At 31.9% G+C, this 16,866-nt stretch overlaps 1 protein-coding gene across 1 annotated transcript; it reads right to left on the bottom strand.

The window, feature by feature from the left end:
• Positions 1–1,048: 1,048 nt before the first annotated feature.
• Positions 1,049–4,586, bottom strand: LOC137824604 (uncharacterized). Its single transcript, XM_068630269.2, has 4 exons — positions 2,409–4,586; positions 2,018–2,326; positions 1,820–1,925; positions 1,049–1,741 (listed from the first exon to the last, which is right to left on the bottom strand). The coding sequence occupies exons 1-4, from the start codon at positions 4,454–4,456 to the stop codon at positions 1,049–1,051; spliced, it is 3,156 nt and encodes a 1,051-aa protein (XP_068486370.2). The 5' UTR covers positions 4,457–4,586.
• Between the last annotated feature and the right edge of the window lie 12,280 nt (positions 4,587–16,866).

Here is a 16,866-nt window from a genome sequence, read left to right on the forward strand (position 1 = left end):
AAATAATACAATTGTTAGTCCACATATATATTCAAAAACTGAAATAAGAATGTACATATTTAATGTTTTATTGAATGTAGGGTCAATTACCTTCAATGCACTCTCCCATATAGTATCCTTGTAAGTATCAGGCACAGATGACCAACTTTCAAAACTTATAGGCAACAATATATGATTTGCTGCTAGCTGTCCACAAACTCCAGCAAGCAAACCACATGCTTCTCCAATGGGTTGAAAGTTATCATCATAGTTGACAACCACACGTGTTCCAATGGGCAAATTATGAGCATCCCTAACCTTGAGCTTCGTTTTCTGAGTAACTCCATGCTCATCTATAAAGTATAATACATTAAGGTATCTGCAATGAAAGTAATTAAATGAAAAAGAAAAACACAACAACAAAATTAACATATGTTTACCTATAGTATCAACAAACCAATAGTGGTTTGAATGTCTGCCTTTTTTTGGTGCCACCCTTTCTGCTTCAGATTCTAATGTATGCGGTTGTGCAGATTGAGGGGTATGTGGTTGTGTAGACTCGGATGTATGTGGCAGTGTAGACTCAGATGTATGTGGTAGTGCAGAGTCAGATGTGTGTGGTTGTGCATACTCAGATGTGCCTTCAGGTTGTGCAGATTGTGAGATTGGTGGTTGAGTAGACTCAGTTTGTGGTAGCGCTGCTGATTCAAAAGTAGGTTGTAAATCTCGTGGTTGTGCAGATTTTGAGATTTGTGGTGGTGTATGTCCAGATGCTTGTGGTAATGGAGATCCAATATGCGGTTGACCAGATTTAGTTATTTGTTGACGTGTAGTTTGAGGCGTGTCATTAAGTTGAACATAGTTCCTCACAGATGTGTCTGAACTATGTCCACCAATTGCCTTAAGCAAGTTCTTAATCCTCTTAGGCTTAGGCATATCTGCACATAAAAAGGAAAGAATAAAATACAAAAACAAGATATAACAATGCATATCAAAGTACATAATCAAATAGATGTGCAACTAACAATAACCATACATGTGCAGTTTTATTAACAGACCAAGCTTATTATTACTCTGACATTGAGTCATTTTCATGAAGTTCGTGATCATTGTTGTCCTCGTTTAATAATTCATCATCTTCATCATCCCTAAACAATGGCAAATGTTCAGACTCGCTGAAAAAATGGTTTAAATCTTGTTGTGGACATGGTTCCAGTTCACAAACTTCATTATCTCCTTCTCCCATATCATACAAGTCTCGTGGTTTCAAGTGGACGACAATTTTCCAATCCTTGTTAACTTCATCATTAACATAATATACCATTTCAGCTTGTGAAGCTTCAATATATGGATCATGCTCCTCACGATCTCCCATGTGAATTAATCTTGAAAAATTAATAGAAGTAAAACCCCACGGATCCTTTCTAAGCCCCCTATCTCTTGTGGTGTCAGCCCATTTACATTTGAACAATGTCACTTTAAAACGACCATAGTAATTAAGCTCAATTATATCTTCTAATTTTCCATAGTATGCCAAATCCGCTTCCCTAATGTTTTGATCAGCCATACTTGCAACACATGATGTTGATGAAGTTAAGTAAACTCCACTGTTTTGGGTTTTTAACCCATGTTCTCGACTTTCGGTCCTAAACTTGAATCCATTTACATTGAAGGCAGAAAATCTTCTAGCATGTGGAGTCGGACCTTGAGATAGATACTTAAGATCATTTGACACTGTACTTGAAATGTCTGGGTTATTAATCTACAAAAATAAGGATTGAATGTGTGAACATATGTTACAAACTTTAATAAAACAATTATAAAAACAGTTTCTACGTACCCTTTGAGGAAACCAATTCATGAAATCCTTATTAACAATCCTTTCTATCTCTATATTTGAAATTCTTCTCCCTCTAAACCTCCTTCGCAAATGACTTTTAAATTCCCTAAGAAAATAATCATAACCAATGTGTTACTAATGATTCCATTAAGAACACATTTTGAATATAATTAAATTTATAGTTGTGTTAACACTCACTGAATGAAAGGGGTAACTTCAGGGCAATTAAATAACACATATCGATGTGCTTGAGTTCTTTGCATGGTTGACAACTCAAAAGTTGAAGAGGCACTTACTACTCTACCAATTGGTGGGAAAATGGTACTCAATTGTGGCATATTTGTATTACAAGAATCATCCACACGTGAAGGCCTGTTACTTCTTGTCTCAACCCCTTCCATATATTCAGAGGTAAAGGTCAGAACCTCTTCAGCTAGGTATCCTTCGGCAATGGAACCTTCAGGTTGTGCCTTGTTTCGAACATATGATTTTAAATGTCCCAAATACCTATAAAATAATTTTTCAATTAGGATAATCAAATATGAAGCTTAAAAAAACTTCAAAATCTATGTGTGCCAAAAACATTTACCTTTCTATGGGATACATCCAACGATAATGAACCGGGCCTCCAAGTTTGGCCTCACCAACTAAGTGACAAGTTAAGTGCACCATAACTGTAAAAAAGGTAGGAGGGAACAACATTTCCATGTGGCAAAGAGTTTCAATGATGCGGGACTGAAGTTTATCAAGTTCGGTTTGGCTTAAACTTTTGCCACATAATTGTCGAAAAAATGAACATAGTTCTACTATCACTGCAGTCACATTGTTTGGTAAAACATTACGTATGGCAATGGGTAGTAAATGTTCCATAAGAATATGACAATCATGACTCTTAAGGCCAAAAATCTTTCCAGCTTTCAAATCAATACACCTTGAAATATTACTCGAGTATCCATCTGGCATTTTCACATCTTTCAGTGTTTGTAAAAACGTTTTTTTCTTTGGTTTTGACAATGAAAACACACTTGGCCGAAATCTTCCTCTTTCATCTGGCCAAAGTTCATTCCTTATACCCATTTCTTTAAGTACCTTTCGGGCTTTTAAATTATCTTTTGATTTCTTAGGGTCATTGAGTAATGTATACAAAACATTGTCACAAACATTTTTTTCAATATGCATGACATCTAGACAATGGTGTAACAAGTTCGTCTCCCAATAAGGAAGATCAAAAAATATACTTCTCTTTTTCCATTGTTCTGCTCCAACAACTTCAAGAACATTCTTTCCCCGACCCCTTTTACTTGTATTCGTAGGTTCTAATGGTTTTCCAAATGTAACATTGATACCCTCAACTTGTTTAAATATGTCTGACCCTGACAAATGTTCTGGTGCTTCCCTTAGTTCAGTTCTTCCGTCAAAAAGAGAACGACTCAATCTGAATCTATGTTCTTTATGTAAAAATCGACGGTGTCCCATAAAGCTGTATTTGCCCCTATACAACAAAGAAGACTCAGTGTCAAAGTTACAAGTTGGGCAAGCAAGACCAGTGTGCGTGTTCCATCCAGATAAATTGCCTAGGCCAGGGAAGTCACTAATTGTCCACAACAAAGCCGCTCGCAATGTAAACATTTCTTTTTTCGAATAATCAAAAGTTTGCACTCCATCGAACCAGAGCTCCTTTAATTCTTTTATGAGTGGTTGTAAGTATACATCAATGTCGTTTCCTGTCATTTGTTTTCCAGGAATTATCATGGATAGGATAAAAGAGGTTTGCTTCATACACTCCCAAGGAGGACGATTGTATGGGATGAGGACTACTGGCCATATACTATAGCTTGTACTCATGGTTCCGAAAGGGTTGAAGCCATCACTAGCTAAGCCCAGTCGTACATTTCGAGGATCATTTGCAAATTCTGGATGTAATACATCAAATGCTTTCCAAGCCTCGGAATCTCTAGGATGCCTCATCAACCCATCCTGGTTATCCTCTGATGCATGCCATGTCATAGATTCAGTTGTCTTAGAACTCATAAACAATCGTTGCAATCTTGACTTCAATGGAAAGTAACGCAAGATCTTTGCATATTGTTTCTTATCTTTATCTTTCCACTTAGACATTTTGCACCGTTTACATTCTTCTAAGCTTTCATTCTCTTCACCCCAATATAGCATGCAATCTTTTGGACAAGCTGGTATTTTGACATAATTAAGACCAAGTTTGTTAATCACATTCTTGGCCTCATAAAATGAGTTAGGAAACTTAGCATGTTCAAATGCGTCCTTTAGCAAGTTTAGAATCATGGTCATTGCTTTATCACTCATTCTACACATGCATTTTATATGATACAACTTCAACATGAATGATAACTTTGAATACTTGGTACAACCTTCATATAGTGGTTCATTATTGTCCTTCAACAACGCATCAAAGTTTGTATTTCCTTCACCATGCAACATATCATCTTGTACACCATCATCTTGAGTACCCTCATCAATGTGATCATCGTGGTGCCCCACAAACCCAAATGCATCGTTCAACATGTCTTCCATTGGATTATGAGATTCTATGACATCTTCAATGACATGCGCACTTGGAACAACCACAGACTCATTTCCACTTAGTCCTTCACCGTGCATATACCAAGTTTGGTAGTTTTGAGGAAAAGTGCTACATGTTAAGTGTTCTTGAACTACATCCCTTGTTTGCCACTTATTGAAACCACACTTTGAACACGGACACTTTATGACAAGACCATTAGCATGTCCAAATGCAAATTCCAAAAATTCATTCAAACCATTTGCATATTCAATGGTGTTTCGTGGTTTAGAAATCCAACTTTTATCAATTGGCATGACTACAAAACAAAACACCATAACAAAAAATTACTTACATAAATGTGTTAACTACATAAAATAGTTAATCAGAACCTACATTTACCAAACTAGCTTTTGGTAAATTTTATGGGTCACACAAACAAAATTTTAATTATACAACCAATCTATACGCTTCAAAACAGATCTGGATGGTTGAATATAAAGTTAGATCCAAACCAATTTGCAAGTTGGTTTGGATCAATTGTTGTCTCTATGAATTTCTTAATCATTCTATAAATAATCATTATCAAATAACCATTATAAATAACCATTATCATTCTATAAGCTAACACAATGCAATCAAAATTTAAGTACGTGCAGGTCATCTTCAAATTAATGAAACTAAGTCTGTAAAGGCTAATATATAATAAAAGTTGAAGTAAGACATGAACCCTTGCTTTTTGTAGTTAACCATTCATATAAAAACCGACTCATGCTTAAGTAGAATAAAAATAAATGGCTAAACCTGTAATAAATTCCTGGGGTTGAACCTGAATTTGCAATATTATCCGGGAACAGTATGGTGTAAGAAATAAAATAGACCTGCAAGAAAACAAAAAAAAAAATAACACGTTACACATTGGAAAATACATAAAAATAACCTTTAAGATATAATTTTTAAACAATGCAGACATACAAGAACAAGTTGAGATAATTCATTTTATAGAGTTCAATGGTGTCAATTGATCCAAATAAAATACTATGAATAATTTCTATTCTGCCTCTACAATTTCTGCTATGAATAATTTGAAACAGCTGGGGTTGAGGTTTCGCTTTCTTGGTGGTACGGTAGTAGTTTTTTTGATGATGTTTCTTTGCTTCCTTAAAGCTACAACAGGCAGCAAAGGGTGTGGTTTTTAAGTAGTGAATGGCAAAGAGGATCTGCAGGTAGGGGTTTTTTCTCTGGGCCCTGGTAAGTTTTTTTCCGGTCTTATGCATGGCAGACAGCAAATGCTATAATGGTTTCTGTTGTGGGAGGGCCTGGAGGTGTGCAGATGGTTATGAGGGGCATTGGATAAATGGGAGGTGTTGTCTTACGGCTCAGGCTCAAACAATAGGAAGCAAGTGTAATAACTAGTACTTAATGGGGTGGTTTTTTGTTTTCAGCTGCTTTTTTAAGCATTGGACTTCTCTGTTGGCAGATTTCTCCCCTTGGTGGATGATTAATCCTTATGTGGAAATGTTGAGTAAGTTTGGTAAGGGTTGGTGGCAGGAGTAGTATCACTAGTGGTTATATCTAGCTACACTTATGGGAAGTTTATTCTCTTTTTTGTGGTCATAATCTTTTGAGCATGCTGGTTTTTACAGGAAAAGCCTTGATCAGGGAAATAAAAGTGCTAGCACACAATCACCCTGTGCCTGCTGTCAAAAACGTTGTGTGCAGGTTTTTTCTGCATAATTTTAGCAGCAACCTTGGTATTTTCCCACTTTCTTAGCTTTTCTTCACCCAAATTCTATCTTAAAGGATCCAATCAATAATCCATAACTCACATTCATGTTCCCTTCATGTTCCTATACTGCTTTGGGACCAAACCCAACACAAAAAAACCAATGGATCACTGTCACTGTTTAAGCAAATTCTCGTGAAGCAACTTATCACATGCACAGAAAAAAAGTCATTGCTTCCAAGTTGTTTACATCTAGTTTATTCATAATTTTATTTGATGGGCATATACTTTTATCAAAGCATAAAACTGATTGATTCTTCCACAGGAATATTACGGGCCTCTTCCTTTTACCCCGATCATTACCAACCCAATAACCTACACATATGGTCTAAAGAAACTATTGTTTAAGGTCCCCTCAATACCACAATTCAGCACTCATTATGTTACTTGTGCAGTAAAACCAAGTATAATAAAAATGATGGTGGCAACGTCTAAGAATTTGAATCCAAAGCTGAACCTCCCTTCCACACTCTAGTTTACTGATATGTAGTGACTTCACATTCTTCATCTTCCATGACCCTGCATGAACCAGCATCGGTTGTTGACATCCAATATACCTTACATGGCCACCTGCAGGGTTCATTAACAATGTTCCATTCCTTATTTCATCTGCATACCCAACACAAACGCTCTACACCCTTGCTACCATTCTTTCAACCATACTTCCATTCTGTTTCCATTCTTCTATATTCTACATTCCAGCAGCAGACCACAATTTGATTTGTGTACTTCTACATTCCAACGTATACACACCAACAAATTGAATGATTAAAACAGAATTTCTGCAACCAAATTCAAGATCCTTTCTCCTTGTAGCTCCCAAGGTGATCGTGCATACCACTTGCTCTGCTCCACACACAAAACCTCATAATTAAAGCTTCTTGCAAATGCTGCTACCGCCACTCTACCTTGACCTGCACAAACCACACCAGCATTCTTTGTCTAACATCAACCAAATGCTGCTACCGCCACTCTACCTTGACCTGCACAAACCTCACCAGCATTCTTTGTCTAACATCAACCAACTTCAAACCTCCATTTTACACCTCCAATCGGCTTCTACCTCCAAGTCTGGCATCAGAGTTACCTGGAAGCCACCTAGCAAACCCGATCACCCTTGGAGCAGCACCTTCAGCCAGCACCTGCTCTGTTTAACTCTCAAATGAGTGATATGGAAACTCTCAAAGTGAATTAAGAGATCCTTGTGCTGAACAGAACCACAAAATCCAAACCAACGAAGTTATTGGTTTCTAAAGAAGAAAAAGATCTCATTGAGAGATAATGAGCATTCCTTCCACCAACGAATCCCAAATCTGCTAACGATTTTAACCTATAACAATTTCAAAAAATACACTCCCAAGACAGAGGTTTAGGGTTTCGTGAGCACAGACCTGAAAAACCTGGCGCGAAGGCGACAATGGCGGACTCAGGGTTTCTTGAAGGTCAGAGGAACAACCTTGAGCGGAGCGGCAATGGCGGACAGAGGGTTTCGTGAAGCTCGCCTGAGGGTTTCGTGGGTCGTGAAGGTTGCGTTAGCGGAGAAGGAGAACAGAAGGTGAAGGTTTCATGAAGACACTACAAGACGGTTTCCAAAGTGGGAGACAATGTTGGTTTCCAAAGAAGAGGAAGACAAAATGCTGCTGGTTTCTTGAAGACACGAGGGAGAAGAAGTTGGTTTCCAAAGTGGGAGACAAGGTTGGTCCAAAGAGTGGGAGACAAGGCTGGTCAAAGGCTGGTCAAAAACAAAATTAATTTTTAACAAATTTTTAATTTTTTTTTAAATGAAAATAAAGAGGAATGGTATAGGAGGGAAAGCAAAAGCGGGAATTTTATTTTGAAGGATAATTATGGCGGTTAAAAATGCCATATTCTAAAGGATCATTGTGGCGGTTACTAAAATGTCGTATTATACGGCAGATTGTGGCGGTTATTAATAACCGCCATATTAAAACCGCCGCATTATACAAGTTTTTTTGTAGTGATTTATGAAAACAAAGAACAAAAGTTCACACTGTGTTCTTGGTCAAATATATAGAGAACCAAGAGTATCTAAAAAAATAAAGAGAATGAATCGTCAGACGATCACTAAAAACTATTAGGTGATTACCAAGAAACTTCTAGACAATCTTTGTAAAACGCTAGATAGACTCCATAAACCCTTAAGCGGTCTTCATAGACTAGTAGAAAGTTGTGCATCATTAGATGATTTTCACATACCACTAGACGATCTTTGTAAAATGCTATACAGACTTCATAAACCCCTAGGCGATCTTCATAGACTACTGGAAAGTTGTGGATCATTAGATGATTTCCTCATACCACTAGACAATCTCCACGTACCACTAGACAGTCCACCAAATGGCTGAATGGCCACATCAAACCACTAGATGCTTACATTAAATGATATGATAAGACCGTATAATCATTTTCAACACTGGATCATTTGATATTTTCAACAATTTTAAAGTTTGAAAACTATCAAGAAATAAACAAATTATTTGAAACTCATCCTAAAGTCATCATAGTGAATATTGGAAGAGAAAGAAATGATAAAGAAGAATGCAACTTGATAAATGGTTGATAGATCATACAATCATCTTGTTTAAAATGAAATACTAGTATATTTTATAAGATTAAATAAAATACTAATCTAGATTCTAAAATTTATCAGTAAATCATTTTAACAATCTTATTAATTAAATATTATTCTTTAAAATCATAAATTAACAACTATGCACTATATTTATATTATAAGGTATGTTTACTGTAATCACTCAAATTAACTATCCCACTTCTTTTGATCATTTTTATGTGAGTAGTATTAGCGACTACCATTAATTTGGAAGATTCTACTCCTTTGATTTTTGTTTTTTTTTTTACTTAAATTGTCACTAAAAAGTATTATCCACAAATGAGTTTCAAAATGCAACTTGTTTTAGAACCTTTTGTTTGAACAAAATTAATTGAAACAAATTTATCAACTCAAATAGAATAAAGTTTTGCCTAATATATTAATAAAAAATAAAATGAAAAAATTATTTTAAAAAGTAGCTATAGTATGTACCCTAACTCGGAACATGTGATAGCTTGAGATACAATAATTTGGATTTGGTGAAGCATTTATCTCTCTTGACTGCTTCATTGTTGTAGGCCCAAGATGTTTCTGATAGCATACATGCTGGGTCCTATAATAGTGGGTTTTATAAATATGTTTTCATGGAAGAACGTTACAAATAATCCACTATAATAAACTTCAAATTCAAATGATTGTCTTCTCTTCATAGCTTGTACTAAACATATTTAATATCTAACACTTGTTTTTTAGGTTCATTGGATGTGACTTTTTTAAATGTTCCGAAATAATAAATTTAGAAAAGAAAAAAAAATGGGGTTAGTCGCGTTTTAGAATTATGGTTTCAGTGTCTAAATATTTTTTTACATCACAAAGAAGTCATATATATAAATAGGACTTTAATTATATTTCTATTTTTTTAGAGAATATGATATTTATAGAGAAACTTCCATTAGAAACAAAAATAATTATTTTTTTTTATTAAAACTCATGTTAAGCAGCATGTCTCATCACACCAAAAATAAAATAAAATTAAAAAAATATAGAATTAGATAAAAACACAAATAAACTCCTAAAAATAACCTAAACAATTACATTGAAAGTTAAAAAAAAATCTCTAGTAACTCCTTAAGATAATAAATAATTAATACTTAAATAACTAACATTTAAAAAAAATTAACTTAAAAATCCAAATGATTGCCACTTACTAGTAGGTAGTACTATCTTTCATGAAGAATTAACCCTTTTTTCTTTCAACAACGTGCCTTGACTCTTGACTATTACCCTAATTTGAAACTCCAATTTGTTGTAAACTTCTCTAGAAGAGGTAAAATCAGTGAAAGGGAAAATTAGCTTACAAATTGGGTTAGATAACTTTTTTTTTCTTAAAAATACACTAAAAAAATCATGAAATAAAAACCAATTTTTAGAGACAAAAAATAATTAGTTGTTATAGGAACTAAATTAGAGATCATTATAGAGACTAAAAAAATTTTGATTTCTAAATTAGTTTCTATTATTGTTAAATGGTTTCTAAATTAGTGTCTAATTAGCCACTAAGATTTTTGCTACCAAATTTTTTTAACTAAATAATTGGTAGCAAAAGTCTTGGTTGCTAATTAGACACCAATTTAGAAACTATTTAATAATAATAAAAACTAATTTAGAAATCAAAATTTTTTAACTTTTAAAATGGTTTTTAATTTAGTTACTATAGTAACTAATTATTTTTTTTTTTTAAATTTAATTTTTTTTTCATGATTTTTTTTGTCTAGTAATAGAATCCTACTCAATCCAAGTCTTTAACTTTTTTTTTTTCAAGATTCTTGGCTCTAATGGTGTTTCCTTGTATTTCTTCGTGAGAATTATTTTTAAATGCATCATTATTGACTATAGTTTACTTACAAGCAACATAATAAGTGCAACGAAAATCTCAAACATAAAGTTCCTCTGTTCCTATTATTAGGAAATTATCAATTTTGTTTCATTTGGTGGAAACATGTACCTTAACTATATCATAATTACTAAGTCTACGCCTAACCTATTTAACTTTATATGTTTTTGTAAATTGAATATCACTTGTCTGAAAATTTAGTTTAATTTAGAACTCTACTTAGTAACCTATCTTATAAAAAGAGTTAGTAAACTCAAGTACTTCAAGGAACATAAAATTCTGAATAAGTCTTGGATATTACATTATTTTATTTTCTAAAAATTAGTATTAAAAATAAGGAAATTTAAAAGAAGATTAAGTTATTATATTAAAAGTGGAAAAACATACAAAGCATAGAATGTGTCTTCTTGTGACAAATACAAAAAATTGAGAAAAAAAAATATAATCTAAAATAATAAAGCAATGAAAAAAATAATACCAAAAGAAAAAAAAAATTCTATTCGAATCATAAGATTTGTATTCTTTTTATAAATTTTCCTGTCATTAACTATTAAATATTATCTTTCTCTCTTCATTATTTAATCAAAATTATAACAACTGAATTAACTCAAATAAAAGAAATTTTGAATTTATCAAATATGATATAAATTTGGAACTTTATTTATATAAAATATTCATTATTATTATATAAACATGACAGATTATTAGGTTTAATACACTTTTTCTAAAGCATCTATTAATTAATTTTTTTAAGAAAAATGTAAATCTAACCTCTTTTTTTTATAATAAAGAACCCAGAGCAAACCATTTCTTTGACGAATGAAACCTTAATTTCCTAATAAGCATTATGCAGAGTATAGATAAAACTTTCACTGTAACTATTAGAGTAACTTCAGAAGCCTGTAAGATACTGCATCTGTAACATGAAGTTCCTCGGTTCCTTTTATTGGGAAATGACTAATTTGATTTCACTAGCTGTATAACTCACATGTTCATTCAACATGGACAAAAACACAGTACTCTACTACTAGGAACAGTTGTGATCGAAAACCTAATGAAAACAACTTCAAGCATCGAGGTTTGCAGCTTTTTATCTGCATAGAAAAGGGTACATATTTTATTTGGCAAAATAAAGGAAGTAGATTGCTTATAATTGTTTTCATTCAACAAAAACAAACCCAAAACCAGTTCCAATGTTTGGTGTTATGTGATTGAGCCCAATCAAAGATAACCAGATGACATTAAGAGTTAAGCATAAAATCTTTATCAATTTACCATACTGAAACACCGTTTGTATTTTTCCCCCAACAAATATTTTTATCTCCCTATGTCATATTCAGAATAGTAAAATATTACTCATATCACCATCTTTCAGTGGAAGCCAGTTTCTTGTCCTTCTAAACCCCAAAAGTCTCAGTCAACCACATTTGTATGGTCGTCAATTTCACTGATCATCAATTAAATCTGATAACTACACTTCACCTGTTTATTTTGAACACAAATCCAAAGCACAAAAAACTATGTAGAGTTCTTACATCTATTAATGACAGCTATTGATTTTTTCCACAAATTAAGAACCATGATGAGTGTTTCTCAAAATTTTGATTCAAAAAGTCAAACTGTTCACATTATACAGAACAAAACACAGACTTAATAATAGTATATAATTTAATACTACAAAACAACTAGCTAGTGTGATTTCCAAGGATAACACTGTAGATTATTGCAAGATTCTGTCCATGTACTAGTGCAGGCACCTCCATCACAGCACTTGCATACAACTCCAAGAGTTGCAAAAATCTTCGAGTACCCTGCAATTACATCAAACACATAAAACAATAATACAAGAAAAATAGCTTAATTAGAACATCCCGATGCAAATACAAACACCTTTTATAATAATTACACTAAAATGAAAGTCTTGAACAAACATGAGATTGAATAAATCTAAGATTCTGAATTACCTTGACCAGATATCAAGGAAAGTGTCCTTCCTTCAATAAGTGTGGTTGAAACAAGCATGATGATGAGCAGCATAAGCACATGAGGCTTGTTCAGACCCATATGAAAAATATTGAAGGGCGAAACAGTGTTTTGTGCTTAGCTGAGCTTCTAAAACCTGGGAGGTTGAAGAGCCATGGATGAAAAAGAAGTTGGAAGCTTTAAAGGGGAAAGGTTGGAGGGGAGTTGCGTAGCAAGTGTATGAGGTAGATGATTGGTATTATTATAAATAATTTGTAGAGAATGAAAAAGAGGAGCAATAATGGTGGATGTGACGTGCAGCACTGTGTGGAAGAAAAAGGTTGGCATCCGGTCTTGTTGTTTTGTTGGATTGAAAGATGGGTTAGGAGCTTAATTCAGAAGTTAAATTGGGTCCCTTGGGAACCAAACAAGACGCATTCAAATCTTCCATCTTCTTTCACATTCACAAATACTTGTGGTAAAACGGTTTAATCCGGGTCATTTTGATGTCAAGATTAGAAATTAAAACTGCTAACTCATTTTTATTTTTATTTAAAATCTGTGTATTGATTGTAATTATTGATATTATTTTTTTATAATAAAAATATAAAGAAAAATAAAAGTTTAATATTTTAATAAAAAATTTAATATCTAATAAAATAAAAATAATACTAACAATATTATTACAAAGTGGACTTTAAGCCTAACTCAACCCCATAAAACCAGCTCATAAGATTTGCACCCACTTATATACTATGAAAGGCTCTCATCTTTAGTCGATGTGGAATCTCCAACAAATATTTTAATAAATCATTTATAAAATATTTATATAAAACATTATCACCGTTAATTTTAATTTAAAAAATATGAATTTTTTTAAAAGTATTAAAAATAAAGAAGGACATGTTAGATGGTCTGGATCGCCTGAAGTATGATTCGTCGAATTGATAGGTTAAATATGTTAAACTAATTGATAAATTCAAAAAATTAGCTCACCCACTTAAATAGGTTACTCATCCTGTACACATAAATATATTTTCGTTTATATAGACACATAAATTACAATAATTTTTTAAATTATTTTGTATTTGTCTTTTTACCATGTTTTTGGTAACTTTTGCAGTAGGTGATTTTCAAGTAGAGTAAAAATAAAATCAAATAAAAGCATATAAATTGAAAACCTCTTATTTTAAATCAATTTTACGAGAAAGTTTATTTTTTAATATAATATTAAAATATATTTTAATAAAGTTTATTAGATTTATATTATGTTACTTAATAAAAATCATTTTCACAAATATGGTCTTATGTTTATGATATTTAATTATTAAAATATAAAAATAAAATAAAATTATAATCATCCCAACCTCCCTTTATAATAAGAATGTGAAGTTGAGTTATATTTAAATTTATTTTTTAACATTTTTTAACTTTAATTGAAAAATTTATGATTTTTATTTTGGAAACATTTTTTTTTCTTTTAAAGGATAAGTTTAAGATTTATCTAATGTTAGATTCTTTTCAACAAATTTGATTTGTTAAACTAAAAAAGTCTAATCATAAACTATCATTAAGATGCTTATAAAAAAAGTGTCTTTACTAAGTCCAAACATATATTAACATCTTAAATGCATATTTGTAAGACTTTTTCATAAGAAACTTTTAAGAATAAAATTAACTCTGTGAGTTTATATATAAATTAAAAGTAAAAAATTAGAAATTGTTACCCATTAATTTAATTCGTGTGTAAGTTAATTTTTTACTTATAAAAGATAAAACATTTTATATTTTATGAACTAAAAGTGTTGGGGAAAAAAAAGTGTTGGGAAGGTGCAGAGACAAAGAAAAAGGCAAAAGATAAGAAAGGATTTGAGTTGGGGAAAGAAAGGGAACATATCACACGTTTTCCAGTTTGCTACGTCTCTTGTGGGGTCCACACTGAGAGAGAAGTTTGAAGGAAGGCACTTTGTTTATACCACTTTCTGTTTTAGTCCACATTTAAGTCAACTATTTCTTTCTTTTCACTTTCACTACAATTACAACCCAACTCACAAAACTTATATAAAATAAAAGACAAAGTTTTGTTGTTAAGATTTGGGATTATTTTAATTTAGTAGACCATTTCAAACAAAAAAAGGAACATCAGTTACGTTACTAAATTTAATTCTTCAATTTTTTTTATTTACTCAATTTCTCCATCAATCAAAAACACCTTTAAATCAGATAAATGCACGACACAAATAAAATAAGAACATGAAGTTCTCTAATTGCTAACTAATATTTTTTTACTTTATTTTATTTTCATTTTTTTAACGAAACGTTTTATCGTGTTATTTTGTTATTAAGTTAAACATCAATTCTTAAGTTAAACATCAATTCTTGTAATAATTTTATATATTTGTAAGGATTTATAAAACAACAGTGATATATTTTAAATGATACTAAAATATTTAATTATTAAAAATTAAAAGAGTATATAAATAGAAAATTCAATATTCACTTGGATGCAAACGAAGCATAAGATTGTGCAATCAAAATCTCAGATAGTATAAGTTCATTTTGTCTCTTTTTTCTTTGAGTAATTAATCAACTCCCTCAAATTCTCTCCCCAATCCAAACACAATCTTAGAGTTCGATGTCAGGAGTCCAATGGTGGACTCCAATCGTTAATATGATAAATGAGGAAGTTAAAATCTTAGAGACAAAACAGAAAAATAAAAAATAAAAACTTAAAAAGATAGTGATTCTTTTAAAATGAAATTTTAATAATTGAATTTATCTTTAGAACCATACTTTGTTAGCTCATGGTCCTACTAATATAGTTAGATTATTTATCAGGACTTTGTGATGCAGGTTAAGCTACCCTTGAACAATTTTAGGATTTGGAGCTCTTCGTGAGCATTTCCTCAAGTTAAGGTAGGGGAAGCTAGCTTTATTCTTTTCGATAGAACCCTAGGTTAGAAGATCTGGATGTGGGAGTGACGTGGTCACCAGTTCCAATTTTTCTTGCAGCATTACTTCTTTTGTTTATTAGAATTTGATTGAGATTAAAATGTGAAATTGTAAAAGTGGCAGATGTTGTAGAATTATATTGGTTTTGATTTGAATAAGTAAATGAATGTATTTGAATAGTTTGATGAATCACTTAAAGGGTAATGTTTGATGAGTATTGATTGTTTGATTTTGATTTAGAGATATTGGATATATGGTATTGTAGATTTATAGAGTAGTTATATTAGAGTAATTATCCAACTCTAGCAAGGAATTTGTTACTTTGGTTTGGTATATTTGATAACATAACAGTTTGAATGAGATTTTTTCGGATGAAAATGTGAAATAAATCAGATTTTTTTATAAATTGTTTTATGCATATCTCGCTTAGGCGAGAAAATTCTCGCTCAAGCGAGAGTAGAATGAAAATATGAGGTGCTCTTGGCTCCATTTTCGCTCAAGCAAGAGAGGATCTCAGTCTCGCTCAAGCGAGAGAATTTTCGCTTGGGGCGAGACTCATTTTCGCTCAAGCCAGTAAAAAAAGGTTAATTTTTATTTTTGCTTTTTAGAGCCTAGTTTATTATTATTTATTGTTTTTAAGTGAAAAATTTAAATTTTATTTAAAAATATGATTAAAAGTAATTAATTATGAGTTTAATTTAGGATATATATATATATATGGATTTTTTTAAAAGCTCATGTGAGATGTACTTGAATAGTGTATTAATGTGTTATATGAAGTATGTAATGATGTGAAAGTGTGATCAATACATAATATTTTCATGAAAGAAAATACAATGTCAATATTGTTATTAGGGTGGATTGATTTGTGAGTATCCTGTGAATGAGACTATACCTTGTTCAACAAGATGCTTTGATGCCTCCAAATCTAGGTGGAAACCTTGATGACCTTGCTACTTGGTGTGTGTGTTGTCTAATAGTTTTTAACTTGTTAATTCACTCCTTAAGATGATGCAAGTTCATTTGAATCTTTATCTTTTTTAAAAGAAGGGTTTTCTAAAAGGCTGTGAAATTTCAACCTGTTGAAATGTCGAAACAACCTGTTGAAATGTCAAAACAACCTGTTGTTTGACACTTAGTGGTTTTTAAAATGATTTGGAAAAGCTTTCCTTTGTTTTGTCTTTACTGTCAAACAGAAACAATTTGCTATTTCGATAAAACAACTGGTTGTTTTTATGAAAACCATAACAGAAAATTTATTTCAATAACTTGTTTTGGAAAAAAGAATGTTGTTTTCATAATAGAATTTTGTTGTGTTTTAAACTACTTTAAATGCTTTCAACTA

The sequence above is a fragment of the Phaseolus vulgaris genome, chromosome 8, assembly GCF_051622355.1.
Source record: "Phaseolus vulgaris cultivar YP4 chromosome 8, ASM5162235v1, whole genome shotgun sequence".
Taxonomy (NCBI): domain Eukaryota; kingdom Viridiplantae; phylum Streptophyta; class Magnoliopsida; order Fabales; family Fabaceae; genus Phaseolus; species Phaseolus vulgaris.

What these genes read in the sequence shown, in the direction of transcription:
- LOC137824604 (XM_068630269.2), bottom strand. Translation starts at nt 4,456, where the DNA reads ATGCACGGTGAAGGACTAAGTGGAAATGAGTCTGTGGTTGTTCCAAGT. An exon ending in TGGATGTATCCCATAGAAAG is followed by an intron (nt 2,327 to 2,408) that starts GTAAATGTTTTT and finishes ATTATTTTATAG; the next exon opens with GTATTTGGGACATTTAAAAT. An exon ending in GAAGTTACCCCTTTCATTCA is followed by an intron (nt 1,926 to 2,017) that starts GTGAGTGTTAAC and finishes TTATTTTCTTAG; the next exon opens with GGAATTTAAAAGTCATTTGC.